This window comes from Lagopus muta, chromosome 27, assembly GCF_023343835.1.
Source record: "Lagopus muta isolate bLagMut1 chromosome 27, bLagMut1 primary, whole genome shotgun sequence".
NCBI classification, from domain to species: domain Eukaryota; kingdom Metazoa; phylum Chordata; class Aves; order Galliformes; family Phasianidae; genus Lagopus; species Lagopus muta.
In genome coordinates this window covers 2,410,671-2,429,754 of record NC_064459.1, presented here as the reverse complement: position 1 = coordinate 2,429,754, position 19,084 = coordinate 2,410,671, and the positions used below count along the sequence as shown (strand labels likewise).

The 19,084-nt window shown below is 51.3% G+C and overlaps 2 protein-coding genes across 3 annotated transcripts; both read right to left on the bottom strand.

Annotated features, from left to right (window-relative positions):
• Positions 1 to 762: 762 nt before the first annotated feature.
• BRF2 (BRF2 RNA polymerase III transcription initiation factor subunit) lies at positions 763 to 3,674 on the bottom strand. Its single transcript, XM_048928031.1, has 4 exons — positions 3,418 to 3,674; positions 2,560 to 2,619; positions 1,826 to 2,147; positions 763 to 1,474 (listed from the first exon to the last, which is right to left on the bottom strand). Exons 1-4 carry the CDS (start codon positions 3,569 to 3,571, stop codon positions 763 to 765), a joined length of 1,248 nt encoding a protein of 415 aa, XP_048783988.1. The 5' UTR covers positions 3,572 to 3,674.
• A 543-nt stretch (positions 3,675 to 4,217) lies between these two features.
• RAB11FIP1 (RAB11 family interacting protein 1) lies at positions 4,218 to 17,210 on the bottom strand. 2 transcript variants are annotated; one of them, XM_048928029.1, is made up of 6 exons: positions 16,812 to 17,210; positions 13,123 to 13,565; positions 11,733 to 12,519; positions 8,950 to 10,809; positions 8,222 to 8,327; positions 4,218 to 7,216 (listed from the first exon to the last, which is right to left on the bottom strand). In XM_048928029.1, exons 1-6 carry the CDS (start codon positions 17,156 to 17,158, stop codon positions 6,998 to 7,000), a joined length of 3,762 nt encoding a protein of 1,253 aa, XP_048783986.1. In that variant the 5' UTR covers positions 17,159 to 17,210; the 3' UTR covers positions 4,218 to 6,997. The 2 variants fall into 2 exon arrangements, with proteins under 2 accessions (XP_048783986.1, XP_048783987.1); XM_048928030.1 differs by lacking the exon at positions 8,950 to 10,809.
• Between the last annotated feature and the right edge of the window lie 1,874 nt (positions 17,211 to 19,084).

Sequence of the window (19,084 nt, the reverse complement as noted above, 5' to 3'; positions counted from 1 at the left end):
GCCAGACTTCCCTGACCAAACAGCCTGCTTCATACCACGTTTATTGTGCCTGGAATTCGATGCAATTTACATCCTTATGTCAATTCTGCAGCCCACACAGTCTTGCTGATGCTGAGTTGTTATATATGCTTGCTGCACTGTGACAGTATTATATAAAAAGCTTGGTATTATTAATTACACTTTTTTTCTTTGTATGTTTACATTACAAGCAAATGACAGATCAACAGAGAGCTTCTTGCAATATACATGGGGGAGGGAAGGGAAAATATGCCAAAGAAATGTCTTTAAAGGGGTCTTTTTGCATTTTTATATGAATAGAATGTTTCTAGCAGATACGTTTTGTTTAATATATTAAAGATTTGCAAAATCTGCCAAAAAGTGCTGTTATTCCCCACAGATTCTGCATGCAAACACAACAGCCCGTTAGGCAGACACAGGTCACTGCCTCACAGTGTGTGAATTAAACAGCCAGCAGTGCTGTGCTCGTAGACCCCACTGCTGTCACTTGGCTGCAGATCCCCATTGGTTTCCCTGTCCAGCCGACGCCGGAGCAGCTGAAACCATTCCTGGCACCTGTGTTTCTATTTACTTCTAATTAAAATGACTCATTGTGGTCCAGAACACGAAAGAAGCCATCGTCCACTCCCCACCCCACCCCATTTCCTCCCTGCAGCACTCCATAGCTCTTTAACCACCAGGATTTACGCTTTTGGTTCCAGACTCTCCGATGCTCCGGGGTTGCCGTTCCAGTGACGTTCATCTTTACTGCCACGCTTTGGCCCTCCTGAATGCCCTGATCTCCTCTGGGCCCCTCAGGTACTGCTCTATTTCACTGTCAGAGATGGGATCATCTCCAGTGACGCCAGCATCCGAAGCGCTCAAGGCTGCAGTGCGCAGCCTCTTCCTTGGATGGAGGAGGCAGGGTGGCAGTAAGGGCCTCCGGCTGCCCACAGCCTTCTGTTTCCCTTCTGTGGAACGGCCCTCGGCCTGTGCTGTCCCTGCTGCTGCTGGAGGATTGCTGGAGGAGTCTTCGGCCTGGGCTGCCCTCTGCTGCTCCTCCACATCTGCTGCACGGAAGGCATTTTTCAGCAGGAAGGTTCGGTGCTGCAGCAGATCCCCGATGTATTTGACCACCGTCTTCTTGTCCAAGTTAAGCACCTTCAGCCAAGCGAGCTCAGCTGCCATCCTCAGGAGGACATCATAAAGCTCCTTCAGCCTCAGGCGTGCTGGGGGAGGCAGGTCGACGCCTGCTGCCTTGCAGAACTGTGTGAACGTGCAGGTGAGGCGGGCGGAGGGCTGCAGTGACTGCCAGGACAGAAAGGCTGCAGCTGTGACGATGGGGACGGGGTGCCGGCCTGTCACCAGCCACGTCTCGCTGGCCAGCTCCACCACCTGCATGGTCCGGGCGAGCATCGACTCCTTGTCCTCCACAAACAGGACAGGGATGTCCTCTGTGTGCTGGAACAGCCGGAAACTGGAAGAGGAGAAAACCCACTGTTAGCAGCAGGAAAAGCATCGGGACGTGGCTACAGCAACACGGCTCAGACTGTGAGGGATTTCTGCCCTCAGCCTCCTGAGGGCTCGCTGATACTCCACCACAGTGGCAGCCGCTGCTGCAGTCATCCATCTAAATAAACACCAAGAAAGCCACAGTGAGGTCCTTAAGGGCAAACACACCCTGCTCTTGAGTTAAGCAGTAGCTCGCCATGCCTAAGTCCCTCACTGCCTGCTCTCCAAACAGCTTTCCACAGCAACTGCATTTGGAAGCTCCTGCACAAACCGGTGTTGCACACAAAGCGCCACACGGGTCACAGGTTCCCATTACCTGTTAAGGTGAGTCTTCACCAGATCTGAAAGGCTCAGCGCCGGCACTGAGATCCCGAGCTCCTTCTGAAGGCTCAGGTAGACGCTGGTGACCAATTCCTGCTTTGCATAGAGGAGGGAGCAGATCGTTCCCAACGTCAGTGGCCAGTTGTGCTGCCGACAGGTTGCCAGCACACAGCAGCCCACCAGGAGCTCCTTCTTCTCCAGGCTGACCAGGCGGAAGGAGGGGTGCTGCAGTGCCCTCTGGAAGTAGGAGACGGCCGTTCCCTCAAACACCGACGGGAGCCGAAGAACCTTACAGAGATCCTGGACCCGTCTGATCCCTGAAAAAAGACACTGCCCTTAAGGATCAGCAGAACTAACTCCTTCCTTCGTGTTCGACTGTCAGCTCCTGAAGGCTTTTTACCATTTCAGAGGTGTGTTAGAATTACAGCAAAGCAGAAATGATCCGGGGGATGGAACACTGCCCTGTGAGGACAAGCAGAGCATGGGCATTGTGCAGCCAGGAAAGGGAGGGCTCCAGGCAGGCCTGAGAGCAGCCCAAGGGGCTGTAAGAAAGGGGCAGACCCTTCAGCAGAGCCTGCTATGACAGGACAAGGGGGACGATTTCAAAATGAAAGATTTAGGCTGGACATGAGGGAGGAGCTGTTTGCAATAAGGGTGGTGATGCACCAGCATTGGTCGTCCAGAGAAATGCAGCCCAGAGAAACCCAAGGTGGGGGTGTCTGCTCTTACCTCGCTGCTCGCAGCGGTTCAACTGCTCCTTCTGCCCAGTGCTCTGCGAATAGGACACCTCTGAAAGAAACAGCAGTGGTCAGTGCCGAGAGCACCACGGCTGTGCAGAGAACCACAGAACCATAGAATCACAAGGTTGGAACCTGCAAGACCATCCTGTCCAAGCGCCCTCCCATCACCACTGCTACCACAAGCACTAAACCAGATCTCGCAGCTCCTCATCCAGACGCCTCTTGAACGCTGCCAGGGACGGCGACTCCACCACCTCCCTGGGCAGCCATTGCAGTGCCTGAGAGAAAAAGTTCTTCCTTACGTCCAACCTAAACCTCCTCTGCTGCAACTTGTGGCCGTTTCCTCAGGTCCTGGTTGTTGCCTAGGAGAAGAGGCCAAAGCCCTCCTCATCACAGCCTCCCTTTAGAAAGCTGTAGAGTGCAGTGAGGTCTCCCCTGAGCCTCCTCTTCTTCACACTGAACAACCCCAGCTCCCTCAGCCGCTCCTCATAAGACTTGTGCTGCAGATCCCTCACCAGTTTCCCTGCCTTTCTCTGGACACGTTCCAGGGCCTCAATGCCTTTTTTGTAGTGAGGGACCCAAAACTGAACACAGCACTGGAGATGCAGCCTCACCAGTGCTGAGTACAGAGGGATGTTCACCTCCCTGCTCCTGCTGGCCACACTATTTCTAATGCAGGCCAGGATGCCGTTGGCCCCCTTGGCCACCTGGGCACACTGCTGGCTCGTGTTCAGCATCAACCAGCACCCCCAGGTCCCTTTCCTCTTCACGGTCACCCAACCACTCAGCCCCAAGCCCGCAGCGCTGCACGGGGTTGTTGCGGTGCCCCGTTCGGCACAGCCCTCACCTCGCAGCTGCCCCTCGTCGCTGTAGGTGGTGGTCAGCAGCCCCTCGGCCAGCACGCAGCCGCACGCGGCGCACACCAACTGCTGCTGCGCGTAGTGCGCGTCCTCCAGCAGCGCAGAGGAGCCGCACTCGGGGCAGCGGCCGTGCGCCGCCATGGGGACCCGCGCGGGGGGCGCACCGCTCTCAGCCAATCACAACGCCGCACGGTGCAACCCCCGTCGAGGTCCGGGCGGAGCGCCGCTCCCAAGCTTTGCGTTCCGGCCCCGCGCGTTCCGCCCCACGTCGCTGAGCGGCTCCTCCCTCGCGGATCTCCGCGGAACTGCGGCTGATTTTGCTCCCGGCCGAGGACCTTTTGCACATTTTCCGCTCGCAGAAACTCTCGGCTCCGTGATGAGCTCGCCCGGCAGGTTTTCCCACCCTGTCAGATGTTTACATCACGGGCAACTGGCAGGGATGAATGCAGCATAAAGGAGCTGCAGGGCGAGGACGTTCAACACGAGGAGCAGCCGAGCTTTGCCTGCAGCAGCACAGGCTGTGGGTTCAGGCTGTGGGTCACTGTTGAGCCATTGCTGCCTTTTTCACCTGTTCTCAAGAGGCACAGCGTGCTTCAAAGTTCCCTCTGTCCCACAGCTGCCAAGGAGACAGAACATACCCAGCATCCCACACCTCAATTAGGAGATGTTATCCAGAAATCAGGTGACTCTGACCATCACAAACAGGTTGAGGAAGGGCCCGTGGAGCTGCGCTCAGACATCCGCTGCCTTTCCCTCTGACACAGGAAAAAACACAGCGATGAGAACATTGGAATTAAAGTAATTTTATTGTAGTGTTCCACAAAACCAAAGGGGGGTTAAAAACAAACAGTACCTGCAAATAAAAGCAGACCCCATAAACGGAAAAATACATATAGGTCCTTCAGTAATCAAACAAGAAAATGCACTCGATTCTTAGGTCCCTTAAAATCAAGGCGAGCACCCCTTACACCAAAGAAAAGCTTTAAATAGTGTTGCTAACCAAAGATGGAGGTCTGAGGTTTGTGCCACGTTCCCACAGCTGCGGAATGGAAGTGTGGCTCATCCAGGAGCGCTGCCTGCAGCAGCACCTGTCACCACAGGAGATAACCCACCCTGCAAAGGCCATACACCTCGATGGGCAAAGTGGTAACTGGCAAAGGACAGTACAAGTCTTAAGGCTTTGTCTCTAAGGAGACTCATTAATCAGTGTTTCATTTGCGTGCAGAACCTCGAGATGCACATCGTAGCCAAAAGGAATGCACAAAACCCACTGTAAAAGCTTTGTGGAATCCAGACTGCAGGAGCACTGCGCACAGCATCACAGAGCACAGCAGGAACCACAGCAGTGCCCTCACTGCTGAAGTGAGAACCATAAAAGCACATCAGGCCTTCCTCAGCCTGCGTCCAGTGATGACTACCAACAGCAGCATCTGTGATTTGGAACTGTTAACGTTGTTTGAAGGCACTACTGGTTTTTCTGTCTCTCTAAACCAGAACAATCAGAAAGCTAGAAGTTTATCCATGAGGTATTGGGAACCATTTCTTTCCAGAGATCCACAGGGAGGAAGCAAAGCACTCCTCCACCCCGCTGCTGTTTGCAGGCAGGAGGAGCAGCATCCATTCCCAGCAACGCCGAGCGGAGCCACCCAAAGCCCTGCAGGAGCTGAAGGTACTGCTCACAACTTCTGCATCTCAGAGCCATCTTTCACAGAAGAGGGTACAGAAAAGCACCACCTCGAGCCTTCAGAGACTCTTAAAGATGCTTAAAGCAAAAGGTTTTCCTCGATTTGAGCTTCTGATGCAGGAGAGCTGTCAGGAGAGCTTTGATTTCAGCCATCCGCCCAATTACAGAAAGAAAATGTGATTAACAGCACGCTTGGAGTTTTCCAATCAACAAACATCTCTAGGATAATATATTAGCTACTTTCCACTACAAAAATACAGCATTTACTTGAGAAGTCTCCAGTAATTTTCAGTGTTTTATGAAACTAGTAAGATTATTGCTAAGAGGTTAATAATCAATCCCTCAATAAAGTGCTTTGCTGTAGGAAAACTGTGTTAGAAACTCCTTTCAGGCTACGTCAGAAGTGACCTAATTAATAGATTACTTCAATTACAGAAGGTAGGAGCGCTCACTGTGTTCCTCTGCTGCACACTCCTTTGGTATTTCAGCTTTCTTTCAAGGCATTCACAAACTCTGGTGAACTTAAGAGCTGCAAAGAAATTCGGTTTGTTGACCTTGGACAAGAGATGACCACAAAAAACAGGGGCATGTTTAACTTTCAGTGGAGAAAGCCTGCTGCAGTGGCTGCTTCACAGCCCTGTGCTGCTGTTCTCTGCCTGAGGCAATGCTGAGAAGCATTTGTCTCTACTGAGCTGCAAAGAAGCCACAAATTAAGGAATATTTGATTGTCTTGCAGAGCCAACAGCATGAAATTTTCATTCCTTTCTGAGCTCAGGTCACAAAGAACACAGCAGGATCTGAGTGCTGATATTGACTGCTCCCATCCCAAGGGGAAGAGTGGAATTTGGTTCCTTTTGTACGCTGGATACAAAAAAAAAAGAGATGAGTTTTAAGCCTGATCGCCCTTGAAGGCAGCTCCAGGGTAAGCTCCAAAATTCAAGGCACTTACATGCAATAAACTGCAATGGTCTGACACCAAAACCATCACAGAACTTTCACACAGAAGCCACAGGCCATGCATGTGTACACAGAAATCCACCCCAACCCAGGACTATTGAGCAGAATCCAGGTGTTTGTACCTTTGCCTTCCCTGTTCAACCAGCCTTTGAATCAGGAGTTTAAATCCAGAGAACAGCTTCCACCACAACGTACCATCGGCCCAAACCCGTTGCTACTCCTTATTCCTATGGAACACAAACATCCCACAGCATCCATGTTTAAAACCCTGTCAGCCTTCCCCTTGGAGAACTGCTTTGCTTGTGTTGTCTCATTCATTTTGCTTTGTTTCCTCCTTTCCAAACTGAGGTTTAAACTCGCACCCCGTTTCAGGGCATTAAATTGCTTTTAAAATGCAGCCCACACGGCTCTGTTCTTGAAGCGTTCATTCTTTGGATTCCTCCAGTGTCAAAAGATAAAAGGAAAAATCAAATCCTCGAGCTCTACTGTATGAGATTTTATATTGCACTACAACTTCAGGTGCAGACAGATGAGTAACTGATCTATCAAAGCTGCTCAAAAACAACAGTGAAAAAAATCTTCATCGAAGGATCAGCAGCGCTTTGCTGGCAAGGGAAACACACAAAACAACAACAAACCCTTCATCCTTCCTGTGGGCAATCAGACTTTGGGTTAAATGCCTGAACAAATCTTTCCCCAATCATGGAAAAAGACCAAAAAATAAATATGGGAAATGATTCTACTTCTGGAGCTCCATGTACCAGAGCTGATGTAAGCATTACTCCAACTGATGGCTGCTCAAGCCAGAAACAGAAGAGCTCATTGTCTGCAGGCAGCACAGCGCTGTCACCTATTTCATGTCGTCTCCTTATTAATCAAACTCTGCTGGCAGGATCTCAGCCCTTTGTTTGACATCCAGAGATCTCCTACATCTTCCCAGCTTTTCTGTTTCCAGAAGTTGAAACACGAAGGATGTTTGGGGTTTCTTCCATGACTCTGACAAGCAAGTTGTCGATGTAGTCTTCAAGCTCACGCACCTGGAGATCCTTCTTGGTGATTGTGTCCCTCTGTTTCAGGACCAGCTGGATCAGCTCATCATGTGTGAGCTGAGCATAAGCATAGGCAGGATCTGAAGGATTGTATTTCTGCAAAAGAAAGGCAGGGTCATCTCACACTGCAGGTAAGAACTGAATGCTGTCCAAGAGGTGGTTTGGAGTTCAGGCAGCAAGGAACTGCCTTGTACGTCCATCTGCCAACACAAAGCTGCTCTTCAGAAGTATTGCTGCTTCCCACCTTTGTAGAGCTACATCCAATCTCAGTGGATGCTGCTCATTGAAACCTTATGACTGCACAGACCTGAAATACACTGAAGACCTGGGAGGTCAAACTCAGGTGAAACAGCACAAACCCTCCCACAGGCCTCAGGCATTTTGCTCTCCTTCAGATTATCACCACAAACACACTTGGAAAACTCTGCCTTAAACTCCACAAATATTTCAACATGACAGGTTTCTACCATTTAAATTAAACTTTCTTCTTTTCCACTTGTCCCGGAAGGAGGCACTGCAGGATTGGCTTTAGAGGTCACTTGAGACCAAGATTATCAGAAGAATCACCCACTCATTAAATCTGAGTGGTTATACAAGCTGCACAGCGATGCTTTTAGGAAGCAGAGGATATAAAATCAACACATCACAAGGCAGCAGCCACCCCAGGATACCTTTTTCCCATCTTTAAGATCCACAAACTTACTTCAGGGCAAAAAGAAGCTTTGCAGACTAATCACGTTTGCTTATCAACAGTGACCAATTTGTCCAGTCCTTCCTGCTGATCCAAGTTATGCAGCTCACAAGCAGGACCAGCACAGCAGCGTCACTCAGAGCTGCAGCTCTGAACGTCCTGCTCACCTCTGGGCAGTCAGGCAGCAGCCTTCCATCCCCTCCACTCAGAAACCCCTGAGCAAACAGGAGGCTCTGATGCTGTTACTGATGAGATGCAGGGAAATAGATGCAAGAATGCCCCCCCCTCTAAGGGCAAAAGGAAACAGCACGTTCCCCATGGTGTGAGCACAAGCACAGGGATACAAAACAGGAGACACAAGCCTAAGCAATGTGTGGGAGCTGAGTTTGAAGTGCTTCTCTCCACCTTACCTTTATGTTCATCTCCAGCAGCTTCTCATTCATAGCGCTGATGACATTCAGGTCTTTGCTTTGGGACTTATTTGCTGTGGTGTTCATTGGCTTCACAGGGTGAAGTCTGTAACATCACAAAAGGCTTGTGTCATTCAAGCAGTACATTGATACTGGCATTACATCTTCAGAGTGCAAACAAATGCAGTGAGAAACTGGGGGAAATCCCTACTCTGTGCTCCCTCCCAGTCCAGAGATTAAAGATTCTACTTTGGGAAGATCAAGCATCTCTGCCTCAGCTCCTCTAAGTGCACTCCAGTTCTTTCTGCTGTCTTTACTGACTTCAGGCATAAAGAACTCCATAAGACTTCAGGAGATAAAGAAGCAGTAACAAGGGAAATATATCCTAAACAATGTCACAAAGGAAAAAGCAAGGTCAGTCCACAGGAGAAGGCAGTAATACCAGCAGTTATTCCCATCTTCTGTGCACCAGTGTATGAGTTCTTAATGAATCTGTGGTTCTTTCTAAACACCAAATGCTTCTGCTCTCCTGGGACATGCAGGCAGTGCAATTGATCTGATGGGATTTTGTGCCATAAAGTGTCAGAAGGTGTTTTATTGCTCAGGATTCGTAGCACTGGTTCTAACAGAGCAAGAAAAGGCAGAGCTCACATCAAAGGCAACGCTCACATCGAGGGCAAGGCTCTCAGCACTGAGATACCTTCAATGTATTTCCCATGTTCTCTCACCTGTGCTTAGGAGACACGGTTTCACCACCCTGTTGAGTTTGGTTAGGGTACGTTTCAGAGGGTGAAACCCATGCCTGAAGAAGCTTCTTCTTGCCAGAATTTCCTGCTTTATCTGCGAAGCCCTCTGCTGTTGGCTTTTTCGGAGACTCTGCTCTCTGACTTGGGGTGTCAGAGGAGAGGGAGCGAGAGGAGGAGCGAGGCTGGGAAGAAGACGACAGGGAAGAAGAGGAAACAGAAGGCTCAAAGAAGTCACTCTCTGCACGCTCCCCAGCACCAGCACTCCTTTCTTGTTTCTCAAAATGACTTTGCTCACTGGAATGAGGCGTCATACCTGAGTCAGGTGTCTGCTTACTGACCCCGTGGCCGTGCCCTCCTGCAGGCAGCACAGGCACAGCACTTCCTCCTCCTGCACACAGGGTTACTCTGCCTGCAGCAGAGCTATCAGAGCTCTCCTTCTGGTTCTCGTGCAAAGGCATTCTATCTACAGGCTCTGAAACGTCCTGATCACCTGCAGCAACGCCGTGGTTTTCCTGACAGTCACCCTGCAGCTCATCATCAGAGCCTGCCTCAGGAATAGCAGGAAGGGCAGCCGGCCTCACGCCGTGATCTCCAGTAACTGAAAGGGCAGACTGCAGATTCGTGAGAGAATCAAACAACTCCTCGTCCCCTTCCTTCCTCACACGTCTGCTAAGGCTGTCAGCTCTGAGCTTTACTGGTGGGACGAGGGCTGCCACAGAGCCGTTCTGGGGGAGGGACCCACGAGCACAGGGGCTTTTCTCATCCTGTAAAGCAAGGCCAGATGCAGAGTCTTTGCCCTCCCCTGAAGGCCTGACACTTAACTCATCAGCCTGAGGAACTGGGGGGCATTGCTGCATTAAAGACAGCCGTGGTGCAGGCTGTGGTGCAACAGCCCCCTCCCTGCCAGCTCTCCCTGCTGCAGCTTCCTGAGGAGGCTGCGTGTGGGCTGGGTTCACAGATTGCACTGGAGATGCAGGAGCATCCTGAGGCTCTGATGTGGGTGAATGCTGCTCCCTCCTCTTTTCATTCAGCACCTCCTGCTTCTCTTTGAGCTTACTCTCAAAGGAAGGTGACTGTTCAGCACTGTTCTCTGTGAAGAGCACTGACTCGCTTGTATCTAAAGAAAGGCCCACCTGCCCCTGTACAGAATCACACTGATTCTTTAGAGCCACACCAGGGTTGACAGAAAGAGTGCCAGCAGGGTTTGCTACAGCATTTACATTACAGGTTGAAGCCACACTCACACCTGAAGCAGCGACAGCAGAGTAGCTCAGATCAGCAGAAAGTCCTGCTGAGGAATTGTCTCCATCACCAGGAAGGGCAACAGGGGAAGAAGCAGAGACAGCTGTGAGACCTGGCTCATCCACCCCCCATCCAGTCTTGGGTAGAAAAGGGTTATTGCCATTAAAGCGACCACCAGAATGGAGAGAAGGTGCAGGCAGAGGAGATGTGGAAGCACGTGCATCACAGCCTCCAGGATCCCGGCCCCATTCAGAAGCAAAAGGATTATTGCCACTATGAGAGACCTTTGGGAGCCCTTTGGGAGCAGAGGCTGCAAGGTGATGGGATGAAGGGATGGCAGTGTGGTCAGAACTCGGGGCTGGGGACTCCCTGCCCCAGCTGGGATTAAAGGGGTTCTTGCCACTTAAAAGCTCTGCAGTGAAAGGAGAAGGAAGAGATGCAGAAGTAACGCCCTCAGAGCCTGCTACTTTCTGTCCTAGTTTAGGAACAAAAGGATTGTTGTCACTACTGATGTGGGGCACAGGCAGATAAGCAGGAAGGGAATCAGGTGCAAGAGTAGGAAGAGTGGCTTTGGTTTCCTCCTCTGAAGACAGGCCCAGTCTGCAAAAGGGACAAAAAACTTGCATGTCACCTGTGGATGCAACACGAGGCAGCAACAGACAAGCTTCAGCACCAGACTGCACCACTGCCTGACAATGGAGATAAATTACACAGCAAGAGAGCCAGGAGCTTATCTAACAGACTAAATATGCTTAAATGCTCCTCACAAACACCTGATGGATGTCAAAATGCTTCTGCTGCCATCTGCACACTCAGGTTGCCTCAACTGCCTCAACTTCTGCATCCCAAGCACTTTCATTAGTAAGACACTTCGTGTGCAAGACGTTTAAACAGGAAGAAGCACTGACAACAGAGAGTTAGAGGCAGGCAAAACATAGCCTTATTAGTAAGACAGATGTATTTACACACATATATATAGACAGACATATATATGATACCACATACACACATGAAGGAGCAGAATTTCCGAAAAAGCCTTGAGTACAAAATGCCCCAGATGTACTTGCTGCTGCTGTGAATGTCAGAAGCAGAAGGGCTCCAAGGTTAACTCTCTTGAAGACCACAGCAAATAACAGAAGGGGGAAGCAGAGATGTTAGAACTGATATTTCAGCCCTTGGATGTGTTCCAAGCCACGCAGCTCTGACAGAAGAATGTTAGTTTCTGCAAAAGGAGCCAGCAAGAAACTTACCCCAGACTGTGAAAAGATGCTTGTGCTCAGGGAACTGCTATTTTGGCATCACTCACAGGTAATATCCCTATATCAATCTATTATTCACATTGAAAAATTAAAAAAGAAATACCTGTGACCAATGCCTAGCTCCAAGCCTTCAACTCCCCTCCCCCTGAGCAGCACGCAGCATCAAGCTCAGAAGTGCTGCTCTGGGGTAGGAAGCACCCTAACCAAACCTACAGCCGCTGCGTGTCACCATTTATGTCAGCACATGGAGCAAAAGTCACTGACCTGGGTTTGACAGCTTTGGTCTTTGCTGGTGCAGCTGCTTTCTCAGGTTTCCTTTCTTCATCAAAAGGGTTGAATGGCTGCTTACTCGTGAAGCCTTCTGGCTGAATGTCTTCCGAAGGGTTTCCTCTGCTTAAATCTGTTGGAGGTTCAAGGCATTTGGCTTCCTGTTCATTTTTCTCTTCTGTAGCTTTGTTTTCCTCTTCCTTCTGAGTTCTGTCTGGAATACTTTCAGCATCGCTGGTTTTCGCTGCTTCCTTTTTCCCCGTGACCAGCGAAAGCAAGGCAGACTTTTTCTGGTCTGTTCTTTTGGTCTCTTTGGTAACTTCAACACTCACAGGAATGCTGGTTTCCACACAATCCTCACTGCTCAGCAATTTGTACGATGGCAAAGACATAGCTTTAAAGGTCTCCAAGGATGCAGACCCAGACAAAGCATTGCTGGGAGTCGTTCTTTCCGTCTCCTCAGGTCCTTTAGCAGACCTGAAAGAGAGATTCTCTTCTGAAGCAGAGACCTGCTTCTTCCTGAAGTTGCGAGGAGAGGGAGAAGAAGCTGGAGTGCTGTCCTTCAGGGTGCTCTCTTCCATATAAACGTGACTGCCATTGATACACAAACTGGACTTGGAAACCGGATCGTTTTTAGATTTAAGGCCGCTAAATAAAGAGAGCCCTTCTTTCTTGGTGTTGCCAGCAGCTGGTTGGTTCAGCTGCCTGCTGTCCAAAGTTGCTGTTTTACGATGTTTAAATACAGAAGGAGAGGAGTTCTCATCTAGAGGAATTTCAAAGGTTCCTGGAAAAAAATAAATGGGGGGAAATTTAAGATTTCTCTGATGCTTGCAAATAACAACTCGTTAAATGATCACAGCTGCATGAGTGTGACTCCTCTGGGTCCCTCAGTGCTGCCAGCCCTCTGCACGCAGCTTCTCAGCACCTACAACTACCAGATATCCACTATGGAACCACACCACTGCAGGTTAGGCTCACGGCTGCTAAGCCAGCCCAAGATAAGCTTAGCTGAGAACGTCTGTACCTGTAGAAGTTCCAGGTCAGGCTGGATGCTGCTCTGAGCACCCTGATGGAACTGTGGTGCCCCTGTTCATGGCAGGGTAGTTGGACCAGATGGCCTTTAAAGGTCCCTTCCAACTCAAACGCCTCTATGACTCACAGAATGGCCAGGGTTGGAAGGGACCTCAAGGATCACGAATCTCCAACCCCCTGCCACACGCAGGGCCACCAACCTCCACATTTAATGCTAAACCAGGCTGCCCAGCGCCCCATCCAACCTGGCCTTGAACACCTCCAAGGACAGGGCATCACAGCCTCTCTGGGCAGCCTGTTCCAGTACCTCTCATGGCTCTGAGCACAGCCCCGTGCATGCAGGGTGCACACTCACCTTCTGAGGTTGGAGAGGTCTCTGAATCCTCATCATCCCACTGCGGATGGAAATCCGTGGGTCTGAGCCTCACCCTGGCAGCCACGGGTTGAGGTGTGGGCAGCACCGACATGGACTGGGAGAGGGAAGTCTTCTGGAGGCCAGGTTTGGAAAACAGCGTTTTGAACTTGGATTTCTTCTTTTCCTTCTCAGATGCTTCATCTTCGCTGTCGGCAGGGGAGTGCGTCGTGTTGGGCACGATGGCTGAGGCTGTGTCAGAGAAGCCACTGCTCCGCTTCCCCTTCAGCTTGTCCTTGAGTTTGCCAAATGGGGAGCGGGCCTTGTCCTTCATGGACAGATCAAACATGCTGGCAGTCAAGTTGCTCCTCATGAACTGGATGTCTACTTCGATCTCCCCTCTCTCCTTTTCCTTTTTCCCTGGTTTGGAGCGCAGTTTGTACCACCTGCAAAAGGAGATTTCTATCCTCAGCAAGACATGGTTGAGGACCAACAGTGTCAGTGACCCCCAGACACACTGAGAACTTAACAGGAGGTGCTGTAAGAATGCAAAAAGCCTACAGTGCAGAAAAAAAAAGCAAAACCTTTAATCTTACCAACGTCACCATCCGAGAACCCACAGGAAAACACTTGTTATTGCAAAGAGAAAGTTGTTAGAGTGAAATTTGTCTTCTTGTTTGGGATCACAAACAACACATGGAATTGACGTGGGTCAGCTCTGCCACTTTTTTTCCTGTACTTTCTTCAGGCTTCCTGAAATTCACAGATTCAAGGCTTTGAAGTGGGTGCAAAGGGAGCTGCTGACGCTGTACCAGAAAGGTTACGCATGCCTCCCACACCCTCATACCATTCATTCCAGCTCCTTTTCAGCAGCTATGGTAATGCTTCTTAAGCTAAAGAACCCCTAATCAACACAGCAAGATCCAAAACAAGAGTTACAGAATGGCTGGGACTGCCACTCAGCTCTGAGAGAGAGCAACTGGGTCAAACCATGAGATCTGCTCCAGGCACAGCCTTATTCCCTTCTGAAACACAGCACAGAATGGGAACCAAGCTGCAAACCCAGCACCTGCCTGCACTGCACTTGCTCAATTCCTGCTCCTTATGTCCCCCTCAATGACATTCAAAGCACAGTAGTGCCAGAGAAGGGAGGTTATCAGTGCTGCATGCCAAAGTATTTGTTTATTTTGTGTCTACTGAGCGAGCTGCAGGCGTCCTCCCTCCACTGAGTTGATAGAAAGGACGCCTGGAGAACACTGACATTGCCTTGCAAAGGGCAGAACTCCATCGAGTTCACACTTCAGTACTTTGTGTGGAGGAGAATAAGAAAAAGCAATTTGCTCTGATGAACAAAACAAAGCAGAAGTGAATGAGCGAAGGCTGTGGGAAGCTGGAACCTCCCTGGACAGCCCTCTGTGCCCATGCTTGATCCCAGCAAAGTACAGGGCAGACTTTGCTCTGCATCGTGTAGTTTCTAGGAGCTACCTGTACTGCATAGGCAAATTTCAGCTGCAAACAACCAGCGCTGTCAGCCACTCCAAAACACAAGCAGTGGCTCTGGCCAGCACCCAGGTCACAGCACAGGGCTCAGCAGCAGCCCCTGATGCTCTATGCCATCACAGCAGCTACGTGATGGTGGAAGAAACAGGCTGCAAACAGGAAAGCAAGAGCAAATCAATGCTAATGATGGGGAATACCATCAGTTTTCCCAGGAGCCCCAAAGTAATATTTTTCCATGCTTCTCCCTTGGTCCCAACACAAAGAAAGGAGCCCATGCCAACTCGCTGGCTGTAAGCACGAGGCTCTGCATGTAAACACATTACAGCCTGACACAGCCCCTAATGACAGCTATGTGCTAATTAGGACTTCACAAGCTTTGTTAACAAACACGACCCAGACCTGGCTCTGACCAAACCGGTGTGAACAGCACAGGAGGAAGGTGACTCAGTGCTGTTCTCAAACCACATCACACAGTGCTGGTGCTGTCCCAAGCTCCAGGAACCACCCCAGGGCTTTCAGGACACCGCACTGCTGTGTACGTCCAAAGGTGTAAGTATGACACAGAGCTGCACAGCCTATTAAAGGAGACACCTTCCTGCTCAGAGCCTAACAGCCAGCAGTGACATGAGCCCATATAACACCGAATTATCTGCTCTTACACGTGATTAAGCTCTGCTAAGCATTCATTAAGACAAATCCATGCGTGCTGGCAGCACTGCGCTTTCGTTCCCTGCCTGAACTAAGTCTCAACTGAGACAGGGGAGGTTTGGGCTGGATATCAGGAGGAAGTCTTTCACCCAGAGGGTGGTAAGGCGCTGGAACAGGTTGCCCAAGGAGGTTGTGGATGTCTCTGCAGGCATTCAAGGCCAGGCTGGATGTGGCTCTGGGCAGCCTGGTCTGCTGGTTGGCGACCCTGCACATAGCAGGGGATTGGAACTGGATGAACAACGTGCTGCCAACACACAGAGCTTCTCCAGATAACTTCCTCCCTCTCACCGTGACCTGTTGGCTCTCACATGTAAATATTTAAAGAGGAAAGCTGAGCACAGCCCTGAGGTGATCGCTCGGATCACCAGCAGTGCCACAGCAGCGGGGCTCAGATCCCCATTGCCCCCCATATCATCAGATCCCAATGCAGCCCTACAGGATGGATGCCAGCGTTCCCTCATGCATTCCCAGCAGTGCCGTCAGCTCCCCCCTAAAGGGCGCCCAGAATCACTCAAATCCCTTCAAGAGTCCCTTGGGAGCCTTCACAGAATGGCCAGGGTTAGAAGTGACCTCAAGGATCACAAATCTCCAACCCCCTACCACACGCAGGGCCACCAACCTCCCCATTTAACACCAGCCCAGGCTGCCCAGAGTCCCATCCAACCTGGCCTTGAACACCTCAGGGATGGACAGGGCATCACAGCCTCTCTGGGCAGCTGTTCCAGCACCTCACTGCTCTCATGGCAAAGAACTTCCCCCTGACATCCAACCTCAATCTTCCCTCCTCAACATCAAACCATTTCCCCTTGTCCTGCTGTCATCTCCCCTTTCCAAGAGTTGACTCCCCTCCTGTTTGCAGGCTCCCTTTAGGTACTGAAGGCTGCACTGAGGTCACCCCGCAGCCTTCTTTTCTCCAGGCTGAACAAGCCCAGCTCCCTCAGCCTGTCTTCATAGTGGAGGTGCTGCAGCCCCTGCTCATCTCTGTGGCTCCTCTGCACCCTCTCCAGCAGCTCCCTGTCCTTCTTGTCCTGGGGGCTCCAGCCCTGGACGCAGTGCTACAGATGGGGCCTCACAGGAGCAGAGCAGAGGGGGACGATCGCCTCCCTGTCCCTGCTGCCCCCTCTCTGCTGATGGGGCCCAGGATCCCATTTGCTTTCCGAGCTGTAATCACACACTGCTGGCTCATCTTAAGCTTTTCACCCATCAAGACCCCCAGGTCGTTCTCTACAGGGCTGCTCTCAAGGACCGCTCCTTCCAGTCCGTATTGATGCCTGCCATCCCTCCGGCCCAAGTGCCAAACCTTGCACTCTGCCGTGTTGAGGTTCATCCTCCAAGCCTACTGAGGTCCCTCTGAACGGCATCCCATCGCCTCATCCCCACCACGCAGCTCGGTATCATCATCAAACCCGCTGAGGCTCCTCCCACCGATACCCCCCCCCCCCCCGCAGCCCGCAGTGCCACCGCCGGTCTCTCCGTCCCCTCACCTGCAATGCCTCCGCCCTCCGTCCTCCCTCAGCGCCGCCAGATCGACTTCGGCGCGGCCCAGGAACTTATCGAGGCCGACGAGCGCTCGGTGCAGCACGGTGAGGCGCAGCGCTGCGGGTCGAGGCGGCGGCGGCAGTTCGAACGTCGCCTCCTCCCTCCACAACGGCTGCCCCTGGCATCGCTCCGCCACCGACGTGGAGAACTTGACGCGGCCCAACGCCATGACGGCGTAAGCATCGCTGCCGCCATGCCCATCGGCCGCTTTGGAGCGCAGCCCCCGCGCCTGAAGCACCGTCACCTGGACGTGGGTCGGCACCCAGCGCGGGGCCGCCGCCGCCGCCGCCATGGCGGGCGGTGCGGAGCGATGAGGAGCCGGAAGCTCCCGACGCGGTGTGGCGTGAGCCACGCCCTCGATCTCGCGAGATATGCGGTGTGGGCGGGGCTTGGCGAAAGGGGTGTGGCCTCGTTGTGGGCGGGGCCTGAGAGTGCGGTGTGCAGGTGTGTGCATATAAAGGTGTGTGTGCATATAAAGGTGTTTGCATATAAAGGTGTGTGAGTGCATATAGAGGTGTGTTTGCATCTAGAGGTGTGTGTGCAGGTGTGTGTGTCCATATAGAGGTGTGTGAGTGCAGGTGTGTGCATATAAAGGCGTGTGAGTGCAGGTGTGTGCATATAAAGGTGTGTGCGTGCATATAGAGGTGTGTGTGCAGGTGTGTGTGTCCATATAGAAGTGTGTGAGTGCAGGTGTGTGCATATAAAGGTGTGTGAGTGCAGGTGTGTGCATATAAAGGTATGTGCATGCATATAGAGGTGTGTGTGCAGGTGTGTGTGTCCATATAGAGGTGTGTGAGTGCAGGTGTGTGTGTGTGTGCATATAAAGGTGTGTGTGTGCAGGTGTGTGTGTGCGTGCATATAGAGGTGTGAGTGCAGGTGTGTGCATATAAAGGTGTGTGTGTGCATATAAAGGTGTGTGAGTGCAGGTGTGTGTGTGTGTGCATATAAAGGTGTGTGTGTGCATATAGAGGTGTGAGTGCAGGTGTGTGCATATAAAGGTATGTGTGTGCATATAGAGGTGTGTGAGTGCAGGTGTGTGCATATAAAGGTGTGTGTGTGCATATAGAGCTGTGTGTGTGTGCATATAGAGGTGTGTGTGTGTGCATATAGAGATGTGTGAGTGCAGGTGTGTGCATATAGAAGTGTGTGTGTGCAGGTGTGTGCATATAGAGGTGTGTGTGTGCATATAAAGGTGTATGAGTGCAGGTGTGTGTGCATATTAGAGGTGTGTGCAGGTGTGTGAGTGCAGGTATGTGCATATAGAGGTGTGTGTGTGTGCAGGTGTGTGAGTGCAGGTATGTGCATATAGAGGTGTGTGTGTGTGCAGGTGTGTGAGTGCAGGTATGTGCATATAGAGGTGTGTGTGTGCAGGTGTGTGAGTGCAGGTATGTGCATATAGAGGCATGTGTGTGCAGGTGTGTTCATATGGAGGTGTGTGATTGCAGGTGATGGTGTGTGCATATAGAGGTGTGTGTGTGTGCAGGAGTGTGTGCATATAGAGGTGTGTGAGTGCATATAGAGGTGTATGAGTGCAGGTGTGTGCATATAGAGGTGTGTGCAGGTGTGTGTGTGCAGGTGTGTGAGTGCATATAGAGGTGTGTGTGTGCAGGTGTGTGAGTGCATATAGAGGTGTGTGTGTGCAGGTGTGTGAGTGCATATAGAGGCGTGTGTGTGTAGGTGTGTGAGTGCATATAGAGGTGTGTGTGTGCAGGTGTGTGCATATAGAGGTGTGTGTGCAGGTGTTTGCATATAAAGATATGTGAGTACACGTGTGTTTGAGTACAGGTGTGTGTGGACAGGTGTGCATGTGTGTGCATACAGATGTTCATAAAGGGCACAGGTATGTGTGTGTATGTGTGCATATAGGGGTGTGTGTATAGGTACACGTGTCCTCACAGGAATATGTTTATGCACAGGTGCATGCAGGAATGTATCCAACCCCTTCTTCACCCATCCCTGCCACCAGGAGCACCTATTTCTCCTCCTTTTCTTCCTCCTCCACCCCCAGAACCCACCTGGGCTGTGAGCCCCACATTGACCCCCATACTATCCATCCCCACTACCTCTTTTACCCCCAGATTCAGACCCCAGGCTGCACATGGGTCGCCCCACCTGTGCCCACACTTCTGCCCTCCCCTCTGGGCCATGGCTGAGCACAGCCCCTCCAGCAGCTGGAATTAAGTATGAAAACAGCAGTTTCGGAGCTGTGTCCCTGCCT